At 39.4% G+C, this 26,994-nt stretch overlaps 5 protein-coding genes across 6 annotated transcripts in view; 2 read left to right on the top strand and 3 right to left on the bottom strand.

Moving 5' to 3' along the window:
* Positions 1–573: 573 nt before the first annotated feature.
* LOC136425062 (eukaryotic translation initiation factor 5A-like) lies at positions 574–6,045 on the top strand. Of its 2 annotated transcripts, none has more exons than XM_066413820.1 (6): positions 574–688; positions 2,425–2,596; positions 2,909–3,013; positions 3,757–3,894; positions 4,399–4,503; positions 4,926–6,045. In XM_066413820.1, the coding sequence occupies exons 2-5, from the start codon at positions 2,441–2,443 to the stop codon at positions 4,459–4,461; spliced, it is 462 nt and encodes a 153-aa protein (XP_066269917.1). In that variant the 5' UTR covers positions 574–688; positions 2,425–2,440; the 3' UTR covers positions 4,462–4,503; positions 4,926–6,045. The 2 variants fall into 2 exon arrangements, with proteins under 2 accessions (XP_066269917.1, XP_066269918.1); XM_066413821.1 differs by having other exon boundaries at positions 2,422–2,596.
* A 331-nt stretch (positions 6,046–6,376) lies between these two features.
* Positions 6,377–10,452, bottom strand: LOC136425059 (uncharacterized). Its single transcript, XM_066413813.1, has 6 exons — positions 10,267–10,452; positions 9,565–9,667; positions 8,798–8,918; positions 8,184–8,249; positions 7,620–7,783; positions 6,377–7,017 (listed from the first exon to the last, which is right to left on the bottom strand). Exons 1-6 carry the CDS (start codon positions 10,285–10,287, stop codon positions 6,815–6,817), a joined length of 678 nt encoding a protein of 225 aa, XP_066269910.1. The 5' UTR covers positions 10,288–10,452; the 3' UTR covers positions 6,377–6,814.
* Positions 10,453–10,993: 541 nt separating this feature from the next.
* LOC136425052 (disintegrin and metalloproteinase domain-containing protein 10-like) lies at positions 10,994–14,989 on the bottom strand. Its single transcript, XM_066413803.1, has 6 exons — positions 14,781–14,989; positions 13,740–13,964; positions 13,019–13,173; positions 12,501–12,660; positions 11,883–12,048; positions 10,994–11,315 (listed from the first exon to the last, which is right to left on the bottom strand). The coding sequence occupies exons 1-6, from the start codon at positions 14,968–14,970 to the stop codon at positions 11,189–11,191; spliced, it is 1,023 nt and encodes a 340-aa protein (XP_066269900.1). The 5' UTR covers positions 14,971–14,989; the 3' UTR covers positions 10,994–11,188.
* Positions 14,990–15,484: 495 nt separating this feature from the next.
* LOC136425965 (disintegrin and metalloproteinase domain-containing protein 10-like) lies at positions 15,485–17,365 on the bottom strand. Its single transcript, XM_066414883.1, has 4 exons — positions 17,258–17,365; positions 16,687–16,825; positions 16,208–16,338; positions 15,485–15,852 (listed from the first exon to the last, which is right to left on the bottom strand). The coding sequence occupies exons 1-4, from the start codon at positions 17,319–17,321 to the stop codon at positions 15,485–15,487; spliced, it is 702 nt and encodes a 233-aa protein (XP_066270980.1). The 5' UTR covers positions 17,322–17,365.
* A 1,860-nt stretch (positions 17,366–19,225) lies between these two features.
* The window catches only part of LOC136425066 (ATP-binding cassette sub-family G member 4-like), a 29,008-nt gene continuing 21,239 nt past the window's right edge, over positions 19,226–26,994 (top strand). Inside the window, exon 1 of the mRNA XM_066413828.1 lies at positions 19,226–19,713. Coding sequence (XP_066269925.1) covers positions 19,419–19,713 — 295 coding nt within the window. The 5' untranslated portion in view covers positions 19,226–19,418. The remainder of the gene's footprint in view (positions 19,714–26,994) is intronic.

Raw genomic sequence — 26,994 nt, 5'->3', positions numbered from 1 at the left:
GCTTTAAAGCATTACTGCCTATATGGGCAAGTCTATCTCTTGTATCTGCCCTACAGCTGGCTGATAGCCAATTTGTCCCTGGCAGTAACTGACGTTTCCTGCCTGCCTCATGACCCCTCATGACCAACTTTGCACCCATTTACCCGTGTCAATATCCCCTGAAACAATACAGCCCACACGTCGCAACCAGAAAGCATAGTATGAGCATACAATCTAACACATTTTTACACTTTTCTCGTTAATTATGCAAAACACTTCGCCCAAAATCTAATCATCTTGAGATTTCCCACATACACACCGACACACCAAATACGACAACAAACCATCCAGGCGTTCTCGACTTATTCTGTTCACTAACAGACACACAGACAAGCACCATCGAATAACCTACTCGACGAAACCATTCGTCGCGAAGGTAATTATCACTGTGATTTTTTAGAGACATACCTCCCGTCATGCATGCCTGAGACAAAGCGCCCTCTCGCCCGAGTGAAACAAAACTTGCATAACGATTACTGAGAAGGGCCTCTAGACTGCCCAATGCGGTTTTTCTGCATTTTTCATTCATTACCTCATTAGCTGCAAACGCACAGCCTGGGCGAGTCCGTAACTTCTCGCGTTCCAACTCGCAGTATCTCGGCTCACCGAAACCAGGATCGGATATTCTCGGCTTATCAACTCAAAGGCGGTATGTAAATCGTCTACATTTCTGTTTAACAATGACGGCAAATACGACCAAATTATCATCAAAAAAAGGTGTAGAAACTTATTGAAGTTGTGTATGTACACAATGACTAGCCATGTAGCCATCCACCGAGCCCTGCAATAGGGTGTTGTACACGGATCCAACCCTGACAGCTAAGCATCGGGCTTTTTCGACAGCTGACCTTACTGACAACTGAATTTTCGGATTATATGTGGATTATATATATATAGCGAGGTAACTGAATTCTATCGTACGTGTGAACATTCCCCGTGCGTGTGCTGATGGACACGGGCGGGCGGGTAGCCCTCCAGTGCCGCGGAGGGCCCTGGGATCTATCGGTGGGAAGGTTTCCAGGCTAGAAACAACGGGCACCCGGTTTTATACCGATACTTCCAGCCCTGTACTGACTCCGTTACCGACATCTGCAATAATTCAAAATTATAATTCAAAATTATAATTCAAATAATTCTTCACAAATAATTCTTCACAAATCCCAAAAATCATTATGTACAAGAAAAATATCTTCATGATGTGAATAATGTTGAAATCCGTAAAGCGATAACACAGTTAAGAATTAGTGGCCATAGATTGAGTATAGAAATAGGTAAATACTTTAATGTAGCTCCTGACCAAAGGTTTTGCCCATTCTGCCCAAATCGAATTGAAGATGAGTTTCACTTTATCATAGAATGCTCTAAATATGATGGCCGACGCGACAAGTTATTCACATTTATTCAAGTACTTCATACTTTAAGACAGATAGATTTAACTATGTCGTTAGATGCAACAGCTCACACAGTGTTAAAATAGGCAAATATATAAAAGATTGTATTGCTATTATAAAAAATAATGATACTCATAATTAGCCCAACGTGAATCATGTAAAACCTGAGATAGTAATTTTGTTGTAGTGAATAGTTTTATTCCATACATATGTCTTGTTCTATGTTAACTGTTGTTGCCATACTTTGTACCTGCTACAGTAGTCGTGCAATAAAGTTCTTCATCTGCTCATACTGGCAACTCTGCACATATCGTTTTCCCTACGTTGGTTGCTTTTACCTAGTAAATAAAAAGTATCTAGTCACCTTTTTGGACTCTTGCTTTTAAGAAAAAATGTGTCATAAGATAGACATCTATGTTACCATGAATGATGAATAAACAAACAAACAAACAAACAAACAACGTATGGGGATTTAACGTGGGGAGATTTAACCCTTTGGTCACATTTGCCTTCTTGTTCCTGCTGCAATCAGACGCGATGTCGTGTCCATTGTTTGCAGAAAGAAAGAAGCTAGCTGTAAGAAATCCCAACTGGAATGAACAACTACCTGACAGACTGGAAACGTTGCCTTATCATTCTCGGCAGACACTGTACATCTGTCTCTAGGAGAGGCGGTTAATGTACACATTTAGTGAAATTCAAATAATCTTGTGCATGTATTAATGCTTGCCTATCACCCCAAACCCAAGTAGAATATTCCAGTCCATCAAAACCTCCGTGTTGTTTCTGCCCCTCGATCTCGGTAGCTATTTGCTTCCTTAGATTTTAAGCTTTAAAACGAAGGTTTGGCAGCCGAAAAACGGATTGAATGCAGAAATGTTCGTGGTGGTTTTATGTTCCGGTTTTCGCGGCGACCGTTTCACCGCGAACATTTCAATGAGGAACACGCCAGAAGTTGAGGGATATTTTCTTTTTTTTCTCCCCGGCCCAGCAGTTGACGTAAGAAAACGATGGAGGAATTCAGCGATGCAGCCGACAGCGGTGCCGCCATATTCCCCATGCAGGCTTCTGCTCTGCGTGTGAAAGGTTTCGTCATGCTGAAGGGTCGTCCCTGTAAGATTACGGAGATGAATAAATCCGACTCTGGGAAACACGGCAATGCCAAGGTAGCATTCTTTAGTGTTATATTATTGAATAATTATTCCCTTTGGCCAAGAAGGTTATGTTTCCTGGGGCATTTGTTTGTGGCTCTGTCTGTTTGCGGGTGCGTCTCTCCGTCTGTCCGTCTGTTTTCTCTATATTCAATTGTGTTTGTGGAGAGAATACTTCGAGACGTTGTGGATGGATCTTTGTATCAAACATGTCCATATTTGTCGGCAAAACAAAGGACAGGTGCGGTTTATATCTGCATACGTAAAGCAAATTTGGCGAACACTAACCGTCGCCATGGTAAATTCCAAATATCACCTTTTTTTAAGGTTACCATAGTTGGAGAAGATCTCTTCACTGGTCAGCGGTACGAGGATGTGGTACCTGCCGAGGAAAACTTGGATGTTCCGAACGTCGTTCGCATAGAGTATACGGTAAGGTGTACATTATGTCCATGCATAGAGAATCATTTTTGCAAGCACAACACTAAACTCGCATCTAAACTCCACGTACACCTACATGAACACACAAACACACACACACACACACACACACACACACACATACACACACAAACACATTCACACATACATACACACACACACACATTCACACACGCGCACACACATCAGACACGGTGTTGAATGGATGTCTCGTGTTTCAGAAAAGTCACAACTGGAGTACGATTGACTACCCATAAAGGAATTAAAATGAACAGGGGTTCTTCCTGGTGTGAGCGGCTCATACCCTTATAGTCATTTAGCCGAACCTGGGTCAACTGTCGCTTTGCGAGTTACCGCCGGATGGCAGCCGCTTCAGACCCACACAATTCAGCAGCTCCGTGATTTCTACGTTTCTCGCAATTCAGCCCCTGGCAGCGAAGACACACTTAAACAACAAAAAACTATAAGCACTAAAAACGAACATACAGGAATAATCGTCTGACTGTCTTCTTTATTGCTGTAGAATGGCGACGTTCTGTACGTGTGACGTCAGCAATATGCTGACGTCACAGGTGAAGAATGTCAATTGTTCTCTTCACTATGCATTTTACCATCTCAGATGAACAATAAGGCTAATCATAATAATGTGTTGATGCCTGTTTTACACAAACATAATCTTGACAACCGAGACAAAAACAAGTTTTAAACGTGACATATGCTATATCCCCTTCTAGCTGATTGATATTACTAGCGACGGCGGCGTGAGTCTCATGGACGAACAAGGAGAAATGCGGGATGACCTGAAGTTGCCAGAAGGCAAACTTGGCGAGGAGATAAAAGTTAAGTTTGAAGGGGACGGACCAGATCTTTTGGTGAGCCTTCCACCTTCAAACCTTGTCTCACGGTCTGTGTTTACTTCGCTTGAAAACGATTTGGAAGCCGACTGTCATATATTCAATCTACCGGTCTACAAGGGGGGTTCAAAAAGAAACTTTTTTTGTATCACAGCAGGTTCTTGCTTTTTGCATAAAATGTGTTGAAATTTGGTACAAATGTAAAGGAATATCTCATCTTGAGACTCAATGTGTTGTACAGATTTTACTGAGTTGATTTTCTGAGGTGAAATGACTACACCACAAGAAGAGATGCTTCTTTACATTTGTGCCAAATTTCTACTCGTTTCTTACAAAAATGCGTTTCTTTTTTTACCCGCAATTCATCTGCTGAAACACGGAACCATTAAAGATGATGGTGAGGATGGTGGTCGGGAGATATCAAACAAAGTACAAAAAGGATAGAATGAAATTTAACATGATTGAAAATTGTAATTATGATGACAAATGAACATTAAAGAGAAATGTCTTTGTTACCTGCAGGTGATGGTTGCAAAGGCCGTCGGTGAGGAAGCGATCCTTTCCTATATATTCGTAAAGGATTAAATAAAATGAAAAGGACACGAAGCGCTCATCTACATCGGAGAGGTAAGACAGTCTAACCGACGAGCTCACAAGCTGAGAAGTCTCCCAGATTTTTCAGCCGGCTATCTCTATAGGAATGTGTAATCTTTTATATTTCATGAAAAACCCGACCTTCGTAGAGTTTTTCGGTGACGTAGTTTTGGTCGTCCGCAAATCCTCGGTCAGTGGCAAGGCACCCCTATCCACGGGAAACATTGAATTGCCCGAAAAAAGATGTTTGGAGAAGCACTAGCGCTTTTCTGGGAACGAGTCAGATCGGCACCGAATCGAGAAAAAAAACTCCGAACCGAGACCATGTGGTCCTTCATGATTCCGGCTACGCATGCGCAGCGACGTGTATTGTGGGTAATGTGTCAAAGGCCCCTGAGACATAAACAAAAGTCGTCACTTGTCTTGTTTTGACTCGTGATTTTCTTTTTCTTCAGGTGATGGAGGTAACAAACATTAACTGACAGCTACCTTGGTGACCATGCAAGGCTTCAGCAAATTATCAAATAGCCAGAAGGGGTTGACCAATCAGAACGCTTCATTTTGCCATTACCACCGGTCATAATGACCCCACATTGACCACATTTTGCGCAGTTTTTCTTGGAACACTTTTTTTGTAAGTGTACCAGCATATGAGAGGTTACTGTTTTTTTTTTTTAGTTCGAAGGATTTTTCTTTATATAGGCAAACATATACATATAAGCAAAGATATAATAGAAAAGGGACTGTTACATTCAATGTATCCTATGTCTTGACAAGTGATTCAAGGTCTTAAGATTATCATACACATGACGCGTCAATTTACAAAATTTATGTCAAAGATGTACAACACTTCCTAACTTACATATGTCAAAAATATAAAATTCCCTACATTTACATGTTTCACAATTTCCGTATGACCTATCCAAATAACGACCTGCAAAACATGACTTACCTTATAGCAAGGACTATATAATGCCCTTGCTTATACCCAGTCTGTGTGTACCAATCACAAGCCTTCACCCCATCAGTTATCACAGTTATAAGCATGATAAAGAAGAAGAATTGATAATCTGCCAAGAATACGTCGAACTTGTTGGAATGATGTTATCTCAACATTTTAACAATGTCATTGTGAGTTTGAATTCGCTACATGCTAATAACGTTAATTACCGGATGTGTGGTGACACAACGTTTTACCATAATCCTCTAACCACCGAATAAACAACCGAGTAAGCGAAGAGTATGAAGGATTGGTCAATATGTTACAATCATATGCAAACATGGTATAGTATACTCAATTTACATATGTCGCAAGCATTCATGTTCTATCCTTTGGCAGACAAATACCATATAATGTCCTCATTAAGTATATAATGGTGATCTAATTTGGAATATGGAATATTTGATTATTGATAATGTATTGGTGGTATGGGTGAGCAATTCGGTAATGGTAAGTTTTATTGAATAATTCAGTATAATTAATCGTTGTCTGCTTTGAGACAAACATAACTTTTGCCTTCACACCTCAAAAATGTATGACGCAGAAATACAATAAAACACATGATGAAATGGTGAGTTTGTGACTCTTTGTGATCTTAACGTACTATCAAATTAGAATACTTTCCACACCTTTCGGTGTACAGGTCTTAAGCTCCTATTCTCTTTGCCATAAGGACAGGGTGCTAGGCAGGGAAGCAGTCTGTACCATATCTTTGTAATGACCCGACAGGGATTTAAATCCACGACCTAACGAATGTAAAGTAAGAGCTGTATATCCACTAGGCTATTGCACCGGCTTAAGGTATAAATTAAGACATGAAATATGTGCAAAGTAGACAATGTCAACGTTCAGAAATGAATGGGACTGATGGACTCAGTTGTCAGATGATGTTTACATTTGTCTTCATTTAAATTTTGTTTAATTATCATAACCAGACACAGATGGAGGACGCTCAAAACCCTATCAAAGCACTAAACATACCCACACTATGCATGACTGTGCTATACAGGTATGATAAGACTTCAAATGGAGCACCGCTAAGATTCAACAATACGACCCCGTACCTTTATTGATCTCACAAATTGCCGGGAGAGGATGCAGCAAATATGTATTTTTGTCATGGTTGATATTAGGGCAAGTGGCCATGAACGTGGTGAGGCATTGTCATCACATCAGGAAGTATGAATAGTACAGTCAGCTGTTCACCTGATGCATTACAATTTCGTGATTGGTGAATTGTGAAATCATTTCAAATAAGAACAACGCGTCTAGAAGACAACGTTACTTGCTTCAACAATCGGCACCGAGTACAAACGGTTATGCAACATTTTTTTTCGATTCGTATCAACAGTTCACACTCTTGACGATCGTGCCGTTTCCAAATATTGCTGTTTGTGACGTCACACCGGTCAGCCTCCTCATTGGATGTCCCAGAGCGAGGAGATTACGAACGACTTTTTCTTCGTCACCACATCCCATAATACTCTCAAGAAGCAAAGAACGCTTGGTTGTAGGGAAAAGAGCGCTCAGTCGGTTGACTGCATCTACTGTAATAGAAAAAGTAAACCAAAATTAACTCTATAACTCTTGACTGCCGGTAACAAGTTTGCCCACAAATAGCCATCCTCCCGTAGTTTGTTGATTTAGCAAAGTCTTGTCCATTCCCTATGCAAGAGCTTTGATGAAGGATCCATAAGATGTCACTTTGTAAAAACCCTCATTCTATTGTCGCTTTTCATTTTAGAAGATCTATTTTACCTTGACTAACTCAATATGTGTTTCCTGGTCTGTTTTCGTTCGCAATGCATAACCGGTATACTACCCTCAGGCGTAACACACCAGTTTTACACAATGGTGGCTACCTAATTCTGTTTTGATTGTGTGAGTTTTTTGTGGCGGGGGGGGGGTCCTCCAAAAATACAGGACCTTTCATTTGCGTCCTGTTCAAAACTCTGTCCCAAGTAGAAGCAAGCTAAGGCGCTTACTTTCACCTGCAAAGAATGAGCAAATTCGACCTGCCCGACACTTGAACCCCAAACTGTTAGTTTCTGGGTTAGATATGCTAACCACAAGACCACACGATGCCTCAGAATTTGTTATAGACATTTCAGTCTCACAGGAAGTTCACATGAAGTCTCCATATACTCACATAGCTCTGGAGACAGCTTCGAAGTCGTTGTGACGTCATCGTCGTCATCAGCCTCCAACTCTCGCAGTTTCTCGTCCAGCAGTTTGATCTGTTTGCGTGCCTCTAACGTCAAGGCCTGTAACCTGCTCGCCTGTTGGACTCGAGCTGTGTCAGCAATGCGTCTCCTGGTGTAAAAAAAAAACATCGAAAAAAATTACATTGTTAACAAAACAGTATTATTTGATATCAAAGTATCTGTAAGTCACAAGAGATAGGAGAAGGCATTATTCACAAGCTAAGCATTTTAGAAAATAAGGTTTAAATAAAGTTTAAAGTGCTCATATGTAAGTGGCTCAGCAACTGTAAAATCGTGATGCACCTTTTTCACATCTGTCATCTTGCTAACGACAGAAGCATCTCCTAAAATAGAAACTTTAAAGTCCAAATTATTTCCTTACTGTGACTGCCATAGTGGTGGCCTTCTAGTCATAAAATTGAGACATTTGTAGTAAAATCAATGAAAAGCCACCTTATTTCTAAATTCTTATGAATTCTACAATCCTAAGCTTACTAAATAAAACTTACTTGAGTGCTGCTCGCAAGATTCCTACAAGAAGTGCAAACCCCGCAATGACCAGGACACCATAGTACCTGTCACAGATACATAAGCACTTACTTTAGAGATTGGTTGAACATTTTCTCTTAACTATTCAATTGCTCTGTAAAGTTTTTGCTTTGTCTGTTTTTCAACTTTATAACAAGAGGGCAATGATATGAACAATTAATTTTCCTCGTTATTGCTTTAGGAATTCGAAGCACTGTCCCATCCTGTACATTTACATTACCATTGATTCACTGTGAATCAACAGGTTTCTTGCAAATCAAGTAACTTAAGGGCAAAGAAGGAACTTTTAACGAAGTTTGCTTCCTCATATGAATGCAATTTGAATAAAAAGTGACTTGAGAGCCAAGAGAGCATTTGACAAATTTAAATAAACAAATAAACAAACAGGCAAACTAGACGTTATAAACGTTAATAATATTTCGATCAAATGTAAAACCATTGGATAAATGTACCTGGGGGGTGCTGCGCTAGAGATGCTTAAGATCTCTCAAACCCACTGTTTTCTGAAGTGGTGGATTTATGTAACCCGGCGGATTAATGTTAATGTGGGTATGATGAAATAATAAAAACAAACCAGTAGTTTCTCATCCACCAACCGACGCTGCCCCTCCCCTCAGAGCCGAACATGTTGTTGAGCCGGTTGAGTAGACCATCACCATCAACCATCACACAGCGGCCGTCCTGGGTACAGTACCCTAAAACATTGTTACCCATATGTAATGACCAAAGTAAAATACGACAAACACAACACTCTAAATGCAAGTCAGAGGCACGTTACAGTAGCACAGTTGAAATCAAGAGTTAGCAGTATCTTCAGTATAATGGCCGAGTAGACCATCGCCATCAACCATCACACAACGGCCGTCTTTGGTACAGTACCTAAAACAATGGTCCCCAACATGAAATGACAAAAGTAAAATATGACAAACACAACACTCTAACTGCAAGTGGGAGGCACGTTCCAGCAGCACAGTTAAAATCAAGAGTTAGTTGTATTTTCAAGTTGAAACGATAGTTGAAACAATGGAAAACTGAACAAATGTTCAACATCACGGTGTGGGATCAGCATGTACACAAATACGCTGAACTTAAAAACAGTGCAAATATTTCAAAGTGTACAGTAATTGGTCCTCATCACACATCTTCTGTAAAACAATATGAAATGCAGTGAAATAAGAAAACTGTGATAAAAGATAGATTAACATTATCGAGAAGCATGACGTTATATCACGATTTTGCTGTGTGCTTGTTTAACCTTTTCCCTGCTGAATTAGCCTTTTGGTACCAAATTTGTATTGGTTACAGAGTTAGGCAGCAGGGAGAAGGTTAAACGTTTCTCACCTTTGTAATCGTTACAAATACTTCCAGGTCCTCTCGCCAGATGGGCCCCAGAGGGATCTCCAATGCCAAGCGACACACTACTGACACAAAGTCCGTCCTCGGTCTGAGAACACATGATAGCCATACCTTCAAGTACCAGACTTATCAACCTATGATTGATGTGTTCAAACATTTTCGTATTTTCTTAGAATAATCACAGAGTGGGAATCATTACCGTCAAATCCTGTAGCGGCATCCTCATTAGATAGCTTTAAACAATGCATGTAGTTAGATATGCGAAGGGTTAAAACCCACGCCCATGAATCCACAGAATTTTATCCCAAAGCAGTGCAGTGGGATTGCTTACCACTTACACCACGGTACATACATGTGCAATGCTGAATGTGGTACTGAAATGCTTTCTTTGCTTAAACCACTGATTTCAACCGACATTGATATTACGGTGCCTTTATACCCAAAGTGTTTTTTATTAATATCTTGTAATTTTGGCAACGCCTCAGGGGCGGAGCCTTTGATGTAGCACTGTGATTGAGTTGACAACATTCCGAAAATTCCACTAATGCATTTCGTAGGAATTAGGACTGCATTTCCTATAAATGAATTTCCTAGAAATTCAAGAATGTTGCAAGGTCAAGTATGAAATTTCTGACATTCCGAAAAATTTATCTAAATCAAAAAAATCAATGGACCAGTGATACTTACCAGACAACACACAAAGCACATCTCTTGGACACTTCCCTCGCAGAAACACTCCTCCAAGCCCAAGTGAGAACAAGCGCTCTCCACACACGCCCCGCTGTGGCAGACTCTGGAACCGTCACTACACAGGGTTCCATTCGGCAGATGGTGGGGAGGGGGGCAGGAAAGATTGTCTCCAGTATTAACAGGTTAAGGATTGATAAAAGTAATTCATATCATATTCAGGTTTGACCAAGAGAAAAACTATGTTGTGTTTCAGGTTATTCGACCGACCCCAGCAAAAAGCTGCCGACCCTAGCCTTTTGGTGGTCGACCGCTGGCAAGGGACACTTAGAATTTCTGATCTAACTTCTGAGAGATAAAATTCAAAACAGACTTTCTGTATTCATACTTGATTAACAGATTGAACTGTTCATGGATGTGACGCAAAGAATCAACTCATCGGAATTTTCGACCGAATCAGCCGGCCTTCTTCAGCTATCTGATTTAAACGCTGTGGACACGTGATTTTACGTAGGAGTGACATCAGCACTCAGGGTCAAAGTTTGTCGGAAGTCGGTATCACCCCCGTTCCGGTCGAGAGAAGGTAAAGAGCGCGTGTCCGCAGTGTTTGGGTCAGACAGCTGAAAAAGACCGAGTGATTCGGTCAAAAATTCAGGTGAGTCAATTCTTTGACTTGGAGAACAATTTATTTCTCATCATGTAATTCACGATGCAAGCAGTGGAGAACCTTTACTGAACGTTATGCTGCCCTTACGGCTGACTAAGCTATGATCAGATATGGGAGAGAGTAAGAGTGAGTGAGTGAGTGAGTGAGTGAGTGAGTGAGTGAGTGAGTGAGTGAGTGAGTGAGTGAGTGAGTGAGTGAGTGAATTTACCAACTCAGATGAACGTTCATGCTAATGCATAGCTACGCATTGATAAGCTAGTGGCTGAGAAAAGGATATGTGCAGACCGCAGCCTCGCTACATTCTGTGGCCTCTGCACATGTTCGATTCTCATGAGACGGGACGAGATGACAGTCAGCATCGCAGCAGGGAAACAGTAGGGGGCTAAAGGAAAGGAGATGAAGAATTTCTACCGTGCATCTAATGACATTAATGGATATTGATACTTAAACAAGTAGGTCTATTGAAGTAAAATGGCTATTGATACTTGTATATCAAACAGTCAGCTTTACACTGCATGGTATGGAGATAGTAGCGGGCTAAAGCTAGAGGAAAAGGAATGAAAAATTCCCCCATGTGCATGTGATGACATTTATCGCTACATTCAGACTTGATCGTAGTAAGATTCAGAACTGTCTTCCCAAACCTAAGGAACGCGAAGGAAACACTCTGACAGCTGTTAAGTAAGCGGAGTTAAATAGATGAAACCAAACCAAACTGAAAACAAGATGGCCGACACAAACGGCAAGGTCACCTGACTCTTCATAGCAATGACGTCAATGTACGTAGGAGACTACATGATACTTAAACTACAATATAGATAACACTTGTTCTTACGCTTTTATTTGTCCTTTTTTTCATTCATTCGTCCGAACTTGACCAAATGAATGAATGTATTTGGAATTGCGACCTTCACAACATATGTGATGAATTGAAAGGTGAAATATCTACCTGCAGACTTTCCCCTCGTGACGCCTGAAGGTGCATTGTGGGTCAAAGCCGACGCCTCCAGGGGGAGTACAGCAAATGTCTAGAACAGCACATTCCGCAGCTGTTCCGCAATCACATTCTTCCCCCTCCTCCAGAATACCATTTCCACAGAGGGGACCCTCATGAACTATGTCCAAATAAAGGCAATTAATTTAGTCCATTTCTTATGTATACTATAAAGACATTTTAAGATTGTAACACATCAACACTTTGCACTACCTTTGAGTCTGCAGTTGAAATTTCAGAAAGCTGTGTCCTGAATCAAAGTTGAACTGTAACTGCCACCACAAAAAATCGGACTCATCGAATGACAAACTATATTCCTTGTCACGGAATGAGCAATCTGTCGCATCTGTAACTTCACGATGTGCAGATAGAACCCGTGACGCAGTGAACAGTGGATCATCAATTGCAGAAAGTTTATGGCGCCCCCCGTCTTTGAGTTAGAGTTGCTCAGTCAAAAATTTGGGTAAATCCAATTTCCACTTTGTTGGCATTTAAAGTTCAACCTTGATTCAGAATGATTTCGACCAACACAGATGAACTTTCAAGCTAAGAAAGAAGTACCATTTTACAGACCTTCAAAACACCTGGTCCCCTTTATTGCCATGACGGGCCTCATACTTTGTTTAGAACACACAGAGAAGTCGTCATTGTTTGGATTTCTCCCGTCAGTGGCGTAGGGATACATCACGTAGTTCCCCTGTGCTCCGCCTGGGCGGCACTCCTCCGGGTCATGCTTAAAAAAAGTTTGCAGAGTTGCAAATAAAAAAATATTGTTGCAAACGTTTTGCTATTAAAGAAAAGGGAAAACAATAGCTATCTACCACTCAAGAATCATATCCACATGTAGCATGTCCAGAACACGACATATCAACACCTGTTCTACTGCGTTACCATTGAAAGCCGCTAGGAAGCTCTTATAGAAATTGGCCTTTATCTTACCGACCACTAACTCCCTACCAAATATCATAAGAATCCATCAGCAGCTTCTCGATTATGCAATTAACAAACACACACACAAACGACACCAAACCATAACCTTTTTTGCGAAGGTAAGGGTTAACTTCTTTTCAATATGACAAAGGTCGACTTACCGGACTGCCGAAGCCGTGTCCGAATTCGTGGACCACAGAGATGGTGGTCACTGCCCTGGGCATCCGGCTTCCGTAACGGTCAAAGGTCACCATGGCCGTGTTGAAGTTTCGCTCCTTCCAGTCAGACATGACAATGACTCTTTTCTGGCAGATGCCTGGGTTTTGGCACAGGATGAAACAAATAAGAAAAAAACAAGTCTGAATTTTTGGTAGACAAACACAAACACACACGCACGTGCACGCACGCAAACACACATACACGCACACACACACACACACACACACACACACACACACACAGAGAGAGAAACACGCAGGTACACACACATGCACACATAAAAATTGTTTGTTTGTGCCTACATTTATCATTCCTATAAAAATCAAACTGGCTTGCTGGTCGCTTTTCACTGAGGTCATTAGGGAAGAGATAACGGTCAGACAAAAGGTAACAAAGATACACAGTACATGGTTGAAGTCCTGATACATGTAGATGCATAAAAGAATAGAACTTATCAATATATGATCATATCATGGAAGCTCATTTGTGTTGGCGGTAATCATACATGTAGTTCAGTACTTTCTCAAAACTTTCTTCCAAGCGCATACCTTAGTGTTGGAAGAAAGTATAGCATTGTACTAATACATGAACCATTACAAAATACATGCATATTATTACCAAAAAAAAACACATTCGCGTACATATAAAGTCACTAGTACATACCTCCCGGTACTCTTCGCAGCGAGCTACCGAGCCAGGCTAGCCCAAGAACGCCCGAGAAATCCTGGTACGTGAAGGCAATGGCGAGGCAGAAGTCGTTGAAGTTGTTACGGGAGAAATCGCCCAGATAGTCCTCGGCTTTCCTGTAGTGTCCGCCGAGGTTGTATCCCAGAGATCCCTCGTCGGTGTACAGAGAGATAGCTGTTATCGAAAACCCAACGTTGTCACCTGTGAAGATGAAAGAAAGTTGTTACGTCGATGAAGGTTAGACGCCCATGTAAGGTGATATTCAATACAAAATATAAAAGCCACTGACAAAAGACAGTGGTTTCTGTCTGAAACGTCTGTTAATAAAATATCTCCAGTTGTTTGAGTAATTTGTGTATTGAAAGAGAGTTGTGTCTGAGAACATTTAACTGGCTTCCTATACTAAAATTTTATGTAGATACAAAAAAAAATCTGTCTGAGAAAATGAAGTGTGAAACAGACCAAGAAGCTTGTGCGCAGCCCTGTATTAGCGCCCCCTACCGACCGTTACACCACGTACCGCCCTCCCCTGTCCTTGGTGCTGAACTCACTATCCGGAGCAGTATAACATGGCGGCTGGTTCGGGTGTTTGTAAAAACTGCTGGGTTGTGGACCGTCAAGCTTCGTAAACTGGTGGGGAAACATCTTAGCTACCACGGTTTGGCACAAAATTCAGTTTTTCTTGTGGAAAACAAATAAACTTTTCATAATGAATTTTTGGACCAAAGTGCCAAAACGTGGCAGTAAGGTGATATGGGCAGTCCACGCGTTATGTAATAGCACTGATAGACTTCTGCACATCATGAAGACAGAGTTTGCTTTCGAATGGTTTTAACTGCAACGTTTTAGAGCGACTTTTAATTGCAGTTACATGTCGTCGCGTGTTGAAAGTTGTACATATGTAGTCTTGAAGGCCTAAAAAAGGCATCCAAGAGTGGGAAAAAGTTCAGCTCTGGACACTTAAATTTCTTCCTTTTATTTCCCTTCTATAGTCTAGAGTTAGTCTCTTTGATTTACCATTTCCGTCATCATCGAAATCTGTATGTCTGAATATCCGGTCTGCCTCCTCCAAGTGGAGCACCATTTCCGCTATGGCCTTGACTGCGTCACTTCCGGCGATGACGCGGTAGAAGCGGTGATCTGCCACCACGTGGACGGTGCAAGTCGTCATCCGGGGGTCAAGTGACCGCCGTTTCATACCTGGCATTCTGTTAGAGAGAAAATGTTCCCAGGATAACTCGTCGCAGGATTAAAGTGTAACCACCATTAACATTAATCCGCCGGGTAACATAAATCCGCCACTTTAAAAAACAGTGTGTGTGAGAGATCTCTAGTGCAGTGCTCCCAGGTATGCACAGTTTAGATGTACAGGAGTGCATTATCCTGCGGCACGTTGGGTTGGAGATCTGTTTGGACGTATGTTTTCAGGGTGGCGGAAGTATGTACCCTGCCTGGTGGAATAATCTTAGTACACGTTATATACGCCTTGCTATGCATGGTATAAAAATTTTGAATGGAGACGACTTTCAAGAAGAGAAATAACTTGATCATGAATGTTATCTACGTTGCTAGAATTAACGCTGAATTGAAAGAAGGTTTTTATCTGTTCTTTATAACGCAAAAAAAGTTTACTACGTGCAAGCCATGATTTTATTACTTGAGTTGAGTTCTTTTTCGCTTTAGTTGAACAGGAAGACTACAGTAAAGGCTTGTCACATATTCTACCTGCTTTTTGCCCAAATTGAAGCTTTTCTTCGAGGATCCGTGAAATTCCTGTCATGATCGTCTTCAAAATGTGACATTATCGGTTCAAAAACTTCCGATTGTAAAGGTATCACTTCCGTGTGCATCCTTGTCACGTGATCCACGAAAGCGAATTTCATGGAGGCGTTGACGTCATCCCGTGATCCATTGATGACGTCATTGTTGTCGTACATGACGGAATGGAAATCTTGCGAAAACGGGAAGTCTCGCGAGAAGGGGCGGTATCTTTCAGCCGGTTCCACTTGGAAGGTGCGGTTGGTTGTCTTGACAACGCCACTAAACATTCCCTGGTGAATGTGACCGTGAACGACTGACTCCGTCTCATCTGAATAAAAGAGAAGATTATATTTATTATGCAAATACGTATTGAGCAGAGCCATACAGTTCTGTTAACCTTCTCCCTGCTGCCTACCTCTGTAACCAACGGAGAATGGACTAAACAGCTACTTCAGCGTGCTAAAGGTTAAAAAACGTCTTTCATTAGAAGTAACACCTGTTGTTACACAGCATGGGATGGACATTTTGATAGAGTTCACAACGATATAAAGTTGAGCACTTCGTATGGGTGCTAAACAATAATGAAACAAACAAACAAAAACAGCCACTAGAGTGTACTATTTAAAGATTAATATCAATAACACCAATACAAGTTGTTTGTAGCGACTTGACTCAATATGCACCTTCTAGGCGTCCTTTGAAGAGAATGTCCGAGTTGACGGGTTTGGAAGTGACTCCACTTGAACTGTAGATGTTGACCAGAACGCCATGTTCTAGAACGTTTGCGCCGGGCAAAAGTCTCAACTTGAAGCGTCTAAAACAGAAAAAAAAGTCTCCAAGCAGATGTTTTTCTTTGTTTGTTCAAATCATAATCATTATGACGTCACGAAAAGACTATATATTCTTCTATTTTGTGCATGCTTCCATAAAACATGCCACTATCAACGATCTATTCTATTCAAATATGTTTAATGAGCATTGAAAAAAACTCGAAGTGCTCATAGCAATTTCATTTTTTCATTCATTTTTATTTATACAGGGCAAATACAACTCAGGCTGTGAAGCCTGTTTTTCAGGTATCCCTGATTTTACATGTAGCAATCTTACGCTTCTGCTCATAATAGTTGAACAACAAAATAAGAACAACGATTTCAAAACTTACCTATCGAATGCGGAAAAATGAAGTCGTAAGGGCGCAACGTCATTGTTTTCTTCCTTCAGGGCAAGAACTTGACCGTGAACTTCAGTTGCGTTGTAGTCAACGGGCTCATAGTGCCGTACAAAGTCATCGATGGAAACACCTAGAGTTACATAAGCATATCGTACAAAATGAGGCAGCCTCTCACTGAATTCAGGTGGAAAATCAGATGCTACCAGACTCCATAGGTCACTGGAAATACAGTAGAAATTAATTGGCCAAATAGATTGAATGTTATACCAGAGGAGTTTGCTGGCCATAGAAGTACAAAAATACAAGTTGTGCTTTTACGCAAATTAAAGCTAGCCGTTTATAGTTATACTCAGCATCTATAGATAGATTTGGGAAACAGTCATTGCGTACTGGTTGCTTCAGTAATTGTTACAGTGCACACCATATTTCCTCGGTGTCTCACCTTCATCGACGTAAATTGTAATTTCATGTTCCGCTAACTTCTCTGACATATTATTCGGTCTACTAGTATTTGGTCAATTTTCATTTCAGCAACCTAGCTATAGAGACTAGAAAAACTCACCTAACGCTACTGATATGGTAGAAAATATGCAGCAACAGCAAACAAGGCGCCTCCATGCCAGCATTGTTTGTTACTATGGTGATTCATCATGGACTTGGAACAAATTGTGAGCGATGAATGAAACTAAAACTGAAACTGCTAGATTGTGACGTGCGTGACTAATCGCTAGGGGTCGCTGTTACGCTACTTTTTAGCAGATCGCGGCTAAACGCAAACTGAAAAATTAATTTTTGAACTAATTTACCTTTCATACCATCAAGGTATGTACTACAATAACAATATATTATTAATAAAATCAAAATGCAATCATTTGTGATACTGAATAAATAAATAGAAGAGAATCAAGAGAAATGCTCCGTTTCTTTTTTGTTTCATTTTCATGCAGTCACTACAAGGAAAATGGGAAATGGAGGAAGGTCGTCTGAAGTGAGATGTTTGTTTGTTTGCTTGTTTATTTGTTGTTTTGGTGAATTGTAGTCTGTTTGTGACCATGATATTGGAGAAACATGTTTATACCTTTGCCTGTTTGATGTGGAGCACGACTTTAGCGGTATAATCACATATGTAAAGGCTTTTGGTACTATTTGTGCACTTGTCAATGTATTTCTGTTGAGGAGGGGGGGTGGTTATCTACCGAACTGATGCACACTGTATTGTAACTAAGGCTTAGGATTAAGTGCATAGAAACGTATGTATGTTGCCTGTACCAATAGTCCTATACTATCTTGAAACGTCTGTGATGGTTTTATTTCTGTGGTGACCTCTCCATCACAAATCATGATATCTCAGTTATGTGTTTGACGTTTCCAAATTATTTATTGATACAGTAACATACCACATTATTGTTTTAACATTTGCAGTGTGCATATGTACTACAGAAGTGCCCAGGCCAAGAGCTAACAATTCCTCTTGCTCCCACTTACTACTTACAACTTGCCTGACAGTTCCATCCATAGCTATTGTCAAGGGGAATCACTTGACTGAGAAACTGCGTTTGTTTGGGCCACAACCATTTAATTTCTTGGCCCTCGAATTCGCTGCTAATTTTTTTTCTGATTTGAAAGGAAGACATTTCGAAACATCACGTGTACCATTTAGGATATGAGTCAACCCCAAATGCTCATATTTTGGCATGGCACCAATATTTGAAGAAAGTCCTTGTAACAGACTTTCCATCTTTCAATGCAGAACACATGTTCCCCGAACCCTATGCATGGGAACATGTGTGTGTTTCTGTAAGTCGTTTTGTCTTTGCAGGGACTTAATTGTAGGTGTAGGTTAGGGTATTAATAAAGGGGGTATTCTTCGTGATTTAGATTCACAGTTGAGATGATATAGTTTTACAGTACAACTTACTGTTAGAAAGAGCACATATTTGTGATGTGATGAGCGTGACTGAAAGTGAAACATAGAACTGCTGCAAATATTCCATGAATTACAGTATTGTGTCATATGATGTCCCTTCGTCTTTTTATTTTTCATTTTCTTCTCTTTTTGAGATTCAGCTTTGCTTTCTTCAGCTTAAAAGTCCATGTGTATGTCAGAAAGGCAGTCTGAAAGTGGCAATCCTATAGTTTTTGTACAATTTATGTTTCCTTTTTACTACACTGCATGTGTTATTTGCTTTTAGATGACCTTATATGGTCACGGTTCTCCCCTAGTTTCATCCTATATGGAACAGTCCAATTCTGTAATGTAATACCCTGCAGCAGCAGCAGCCAATCACCTGTCGGATGAGTCTAACTCTTTTAAGGGGGAGCTAGATCACAAAGAGCCTATTTTTATTTCATATTGATGTATATTTGTATTGTAATAGGAATGATACAAATGTATATTATAGAATTTTGTATTACTATTATATTTATTCTTATTATTATATCTTTTTGTGTCAATCTCACATTTAATGTATAAATGTGATATTTATATCCCCCCACATCATGGAATGTTCTTTCCTTTAAGGGTCACATGATAGGTTACATCATTGTGAATGCCTCCTGCTTGCCAGCACAAAGGGAGAAGTGAAAACCTAGCTGGAACCCAAAATTTGCCGGTCTCACGGTTTGCCTTCTAAACTATGTCTCTGTTTTGATACCTCCAGGTTTGACAGAGAATCCCAGCGGTTTGTAGCTTGAAGAGGAAGGTTTAAAAGGACGGTGCAAAGATGTCGACTACTGTGACTGTACAGGTTCCACTTGATGAGATTGTTGTGCCGAACAGCACCCCGGCATCCCCAGGGGGCATTTCAACCCAATCCAATGGACATGTCCCCAACGGTACCATATCGAAGGCTTTACCGGACAACATTGCTGAAGCTGCATCAGAAACTAATGGACACATCCCTCGAAGCAGGTCGGACCACGGACCATCCCTTTCGCATCTCCCGAAGCGTCAGCCCGTCGATATCGAATTCTCAGACCTCAGCTACAACATTCGGCAGGGGTTTTTCAGAAAGAAAGGTAAGTTATTAATGAGATGCACTATTGCGAAATTTTGTTTGCTGACACTTCAATTCTTTCATTGATATACAATTCTTCATTGCATTATTGTATACATATGCATTATTTGTAAAATATAGAAAGCATCGTGCATACACAATTGTATTCATAGGTGGTTGTCTGCGAACTCCGGATTTATTTTAAAGGGTCAAGTCTGGACTTGAAAACAATCAATTGGTATCCTACAGCATTTGCTTGGAAAAAAAATAGAATGCAGCGCAAAACTGAATGGATAATTCTTTGTTTCACAGCCGGCACGTAATCTTTTGATTGAAGTCTCCGGTTGTTTTTCCTCTAATTAGCCTGAAGGCATAAAACAGTATCTGTTGCTGCTACTCTAGCATCTCTTGCAAACAGAAAAAAGAAGAAAACAATTATGACCTATTTTCTTTACAGGACAGCTACAAAGGTAGAAGGAACTGTGCATTTTAAGCTATATATAAACGTTTGAGTCTAGGTCTAGAGTTTGTAGAGTATTTTTGTGGTGTAGCAATTACTAGCAAAGGATTGTTCTGTTCTCTGCCTGATTCAGAAAGAAACAGCTTGTGTAAAAATAGATTGAAATCCGTACTCCCTTAAGACCAGCAAAATCAACAAAAACCTCATTCTGTTTTATCTACATCTTTCATTCTTTGTTGACCCTGGGTACTTAGTCCTGCACAACACAGAAGTGATAAGATAAGAAATCGTACACAATCGTTTTTGTTTCCACAGTAGCAAAAGCCCTGCACTTTTACAGTTGCCGTAGAAGTGTTTTTGTTATGACTACGTTTGATTGTTTTAAGTTGTTTAAAACGTTGGATTTATTATGGCTTCTTAAAGTAGTTTCTAACTTTGTAAGTCCCAACAACCCAGAGGTCGTTTTGTCCCGTGATCACTGAGGTATGTCCGATCCTTTGTCTCTATATGGAGGTAATACGAGAAAATGTAGCCATTTTGTCTAAACAGTCCCTTTTGACCGCATGTTACACTATCCACTTCTTTGTGTGTATGTCTCACCAAAACTTGACGAAAGGAACTTGTCTGAAACAAGGTGGTAGAAAGAAGAAGAAACAGAAGTATCTAATTTGTAGTTAGCATTGTAACTTCCATCGTTGGCTTTAAGATAACTGTCCCAGTTCAGGTGAACAAACAGAAGTAAAGTGTGTTTTTTACGATTTGATCCCGAGGGAATGTGAAAATAACAGGTGGCACCCTGGACAAAGACTTGGGGGAACTATGTACTATAGTACATGTATGAAAAGACATCCTCAGAAAAGGGCTTCAAGTGCCTAGCGCCAAAGTCAATTGTATAAGTTGGGTTTGGTGTTCCAGTTCAAAAATTCAATCAGAAATAGTTCTAGTAGCAATGATTCAAAGACAAACAACCATTGATGTTTTAGCAAGTCTGTCATGCACATTATAGAATGAAAACTGGGAAGTCTTTTTTTTTTGCTCAAATAGGAACAACTGAAACCTGACAAAGGATCTTTAGACAGGATAGAACCTGTTAAGGTCAATAAACTCTTTGGCAAGCTGAAGGAAAAAGAAAGGTGTAAAAATTGACCATCTTTTCCAGAAACCTTTTGTTGGAATAGCCCAACTAGATACTCTCCAAGCAGAGGTTGTTTGGGAGAAATGTGACCTTATCATATTCCCAGTCCATCCTTGTTGTTAATTAGAGAGGGCGGACAAAAAATGGGATATATGATAAGAAGGTCACAATTTTCCCTAACAACAACCTCTGCTTGGAGAGTACAGCTAGATACATTTCCATTGTTTATTCTATCGATTCTTCAAGCACAATGATACCACCAGGATGAAGCCTTCTCAGATTACACTGGGATGAGGTCAATTTACTGTCAATCAAATTAAAAGTGGGAGGAGGCAAGTTTTATCACTTTCTCAGATTACACTGGGATGAGGTCAATTTCCTGTCAATCAAATAAAAAGTGGGAGGAGCCAATGTGTTATCACCTCCTCAGATAACAGCATGGGACCAGAGGGGGGTTCATTAGATTAAAAGTGATTATATGGACCTGATGTGTATTTGGGGCATTTTAACCTGCTACCCAACTCCATAAACACTATAATTGCATGCATATAGGTTGTCTTAGCATGGGAATGGTTAACTGACTTCCTTCCTTCATAGTGTTTCCCAGATCTCTCCTGGAAGTTTGATGTGAAGACTTTGAACAGATTATGCATGGTTTCTTTTAGATAAAACTCCTGGTTTTAACCTGTTTAACACACTGAAGTAGTTCTTTGGCTACCCATCTTCTATTGGTTATGGGGTAAGGTAGCAGGGAGAATGTTAAAATGGATGTTTACCTAGCAGACCAAATGACTATTAAGTATTACCGGTATAGCAGTAATTAGCCACACATTTTGAAAATGAAGAAAAAAACTAATACCATTAGTATTAGTAATAGAATTGCATTCTGTTGTGTGATTCTGAATCAGTGGGAAAAACTAATGTTTCTAATTTGCTTTTTGTGAAACAACTCTCTGCTCTTGAAATGTAATTTAGGCCTGACCTACTGACTAAAAACTCAATTAGCAAGTAAGATTTCACCCTTTACTAGAAAGGTTGTGTCAGCTACCATTAACCTTTTCATTTCTTCACAGTGTGGCCTTTCGGCGATAAATTACTTTCAGCCGGCAGAAACTGGCTTCTTATTTAAAAACATATCAATCTACATTGAAAATGACATTTCTACAGGGCTACAAAGTAGTTTTTATTCTGGTTCCTAGTTATACCACAAATCTTTCTGCAAAAACCCAAACCGCTAGTGCTATCATGCAACCTTCTTGACTTGATCAAGCTACAATAATTATATTATCATGAATAGCTTTGTACTTGTAGTGTAAAACATTTGAGTGTACAAATGTAGTTTGCTTCTAACCCTAACCTTTATACTATTATAGGACATTTCAACCAGAATCTCTGCAAACAGGTATATAGCTAAATAGTGTATTTCATAATGCCAATGTTTAAACTGCAATCTCTCATTTTTTTCTGTGAATTGCATATTTCGAGCCCTGCGCTGGGTGTTTTCCCCTTTTAGCATGACCCCATAAACAGTTTCATATGGATTCGTTAACGTCAAGCCACTGTCCTGTGACATGTATGACAATTTGTTTCTGTCCCCGCCTTAAAAGTGTGTGACTTTCAATTTGTTATGGGAGTAGTTGGTACATTGACATCATACATGTAGAAGTCACCAGAACTTAACTCAAGATTTATATGTTAGCGATACGGTCGTAACATGTCAAGCCAGTTCTGTGACATGTATGACATATTTCTGTCCCCATCTAATAAGTGTGTGACCTTCTAAGGGGCGGAGTTGGCACATTGGTATGATACATGGAGAAGTCACGAGTAGGGGAATACGCACATACATGCTATATTTGCCTATAAATCCCTTTATTTGGTTAGACTCGTGTCTGTGACATACTGTGAGGCATTAACTACGTGTACCATGCCCTTCGCTACATACAGAGCTTGTGTCATGATGGTGATGACAGTCCTTCAACTGCCTTATTAGATCAAATTAAATTGTCAAAGGCATTATGTAGACAAAAATAATTCTCCATAAGAAGCCTCTCGGTGCATATCCCATGTAACTTGAGTAAACAATTGCTAAGACGAATGTATATCATCTGATAGTTATAGTACGCAGTACAGTATGGTACAGTATACCATTGTGTTATACATCCAAATGATACAAGTAAACAATTATTCTATAAACTGTTTTTATTACTAACAAAGCAAAACATATAAGCAGTTGCTGCCTTGGAATTATCTTGTCAAAATCATTTATATTTGAAAATTGAACCTTCTTCAGACTTCTCTTTCTGTCTTAGTCTCAATCTTTAGAGCACTGGTGACTGATGAAGCCATTCGGTTACCAATTCTCTTTTGGTTTACGGGGTTAGGCAGGTTAAATAAAATGCAAAACATTACCAATTTTATGCACTGAAGCTACTATCTTTACATGAAGAAGAATCAGCTGAGAAGAATATATTAAAATTGAAACAGCCGGGTGAGTTTATATTATACATGATGGATAAACAAGTGTGTGGCTCTTTGTTTGGATCTAGCACACACAGACGTCACCTGAGCATATTTATACAGACCAGGCTTAGGTAAATGTCACTGCACTAAAGATATACACAAGTTTCAATACATATAAACAACAGCTTCCATACAGAATAATTTCTCAATTTCCCAATAGTGCTGATGCTTCTATTACCTCATGCATTTTGCATGGAGAACCAGAATTGATTTGAAAAAGGAACAAAAGATTATTCAGCAGAATGAAAATCCTTTATCAGTTGGACTGATAGGGACGGGGCTGTGTTATACAAGCCATATAAACAATCCCATGAATATTGTTATTACCCCCCAACCTACGCAAATTACGTTCCCATTAAAATTACATCATGCATAGTTACAGTCATCGAGTAACTAAGCTTGATCTACCGTATTTGAAAAATTGGTGGGTTCCTGGACATGTGTAGCTGGCCAGATTATCCCCCTGGCCAAAATGTACCCGGGAGATTCCAGCCAGGGGTATAATCTGGCCTGCTACACCTGATCAGCACAACTGTTGCACAATGGCTGGGTTTAGAATCTGAATGAAGAAAGCTCGTATAAAATCATCTTTTTATAAAGAAAATCAGTTGTTCAGATTAGGTTATCAATATTTTCATGATGATTTTCGTTCATCCAGACATTTAAAGCGGTTCCTTTTCAATTTCAGCGAGGAAACAGAAAAACAATAAAAAATGTCATTTTCTGTTTACTTAAAGCATTAGAATTGCACAGAAGTGCTAAGTCATAAATGATCATGATATATTGCTTTCTCGTAAAATTTGCCCATATTGTGTATTCCATGTCAATGAAGACGTATATCCTCAGCCGTGAAACCATTTTAGTGTGTCGCACCAAGATGACGGTGTTATGTCACAAGCCTGCTCTTTCCCCATCAATCCTACCTACTAATCAATAATGTATACGCTGAGAATTATTGTATGGCTTTTTAAACCCCATATTTCATTATACAGGGAACAGTCTCATTGGAAGGTGTCCAGAAAATTCAATTGTTTTTACTGGTACTGTTTCTACAGATATAAATTGTACAGCTATAGTATATATGTTCATGTATACATTTTGATTATATAACTAGTAGTATTTTAACTTGTGAAGGAAACGATAAAGATGCACTAGGGTTTTGATCTAAATCCTCATAAAGGTCAGTGTGATTTTCAACAGTAACCTTAACCAGGACATGGCCAGGACTTATATCTAATTATGTAAAAATCATTTGATATCATGCATGCTCATATAGGGCTTGAAATACCAACATTTGGTAAATTGCAGAAAATATTATCAGATTGTAGATAAAATGTCAAGACAAGAGAACTTGCAATTTTGCAGGCTAGAAAACCCCCCAGCTTTGTATTGAAAACAACAATTTAGCAGCACACAAAAGCATAGATTGCTAGTAGCTACATGTATTATATATATATATGTATGTATGTATGTATGTATGTATGTATGTATGTATGTATGTATATATGTATGTATGTATGTATGTATGTATGTATATATGTATATATATATATATATATATATATATATATATATATATATATATATATATATATATATATATATATATATATATATATATATATATATATATATATATATATATATATATATATATATGTTGCACAAAATTTGTTGCATGTAAAATTTCTGACAACTCATAATGTTGCAGGTATCACTATTAGTACTAGTATTAGAAAAATAATGTATTTTGAGCCCTGACCAACACGATTGTGACTGTATTTGTTTGGAAGGCTGGCACTTTATATTGTGTAGACTACTAAATATAATTACTGTCACAGACAGCTAAAATGCATTGGCATGCATCAGTGAAATTAACCAGAAAAATATAAACAAACCAACACACCACTTAAAATGTCATATTTGATGATGTACAGGCTTTTTTAAAAACCTACACCATGTATGTGTATGTGAAAGGATACCAGTCTATCTTTAAGTTAAACTAGTTTAAGACCTCTTTAAGTCATATTTTGTGTGACCCTTACCTCTTCCCTCATGACCTCAATGAAAAGCGGCCTGCAGGCCGTTTTGAGCTTCTCATGAATTAACAAAGGTTCAAACAAACAAACAAAATGCCTTAGCCTTGTATTCTGATTATAGCATTGTAGCCACAGCTTGCAGTGTACAATTTCAAATGTAAACAGTAAAGAAAGGTGTGGGTTTAAGATGAATGCCTTGCGGTGAACCTCAAAGTGACTTTAGATTTGCATCAAGGTGTGAGGCCCAGCTATATTACCTGTTGCAAAACAGGTATGGCAGCACCTTGCACACCTGGCTGCACGCAGTAATGTCTGACTGCGTCTAAAAAGTTGTTTTGGTCTATAGAATTTGCTGAGCAGTCCAAGTTTGGCCAAAATTTCAAGATGAAACAAGGAATTTGAAGCAACTTTGATGTAGAATGTATTAGACCTATTACAATTTCTTAGTTAGCCTTACTAGTAAGCTGTTTTATTAAGTCTATAATTATATTAACAGGTCTGTCATAAACATGCATTTCAATCATAATTTCAGTGGTGAAATGTATGTTTATCAGGGTTTGTTGTATTAACTTCATGCATGTACTGTAGTCTATTTTCTGAAGTTTATATACTACCACCTGTATCATGGTTAACATTAATCAATCAAAATAAATTTTGCATAATGTTTTGGGAGATGCATTTACACAATTACAGCTGTCATTTCCAGATGTTTTGTGGGAACCACACTGTAGCCATGGATCAATTTAGATTTTTCCCACGTTGCTCTTAGTTTACAGCATTTTTTAGGAAAGATGTTTGTGTATTAAAAGACAATTGGGACTAGGGAGAATTGCTAGATACAGTCAAACCTGCACGAGAAGACCACATAGGGAACCGATAAAATCTGGTCTATGTGGACAGGTGGTCACTACAGACAGAATTCTTCAAGCTTGTGTCAGACCAAAAAGTTGTCACAATGTCCAGATGGTCCTTATTAGTAATATGTAGAGGCAGTCACTTGTACAGGTTTGACTGAATAAACTTGACATAGAAGAAATCTTCAGATATGAAGTTGGATTTTTCACATGTCAACCTTGTGCTTTAGAAACTCAGCCCTGTACTGATGACAATTTTACCTTTGTGTAGGTTAATTAAAACTGATGCTAT

Source organism: Branchiostoma lanceolatum, chromosome 19, assembly GCF_035083965.1.
Source record: "Branchiostoma lanceolatum isolate klBraLanc5 chromosome 19, klBraLanc5.hap2, whole genome shotgun sequence".
NCBI classification, from domain to species: domain Eukaryota; kingdom Metazoa; phylum Chordata; class Leptocardii; order Amphioxiformes; family Branchiostomatidae; genus Branchiostoma; species Branchiostoma lanceolatum.
The sequence above is the reverse complement of the archived record's forward strand: the minus strand, read 5'-3'. Positions and strand labels throughout refer to the sequence as shown.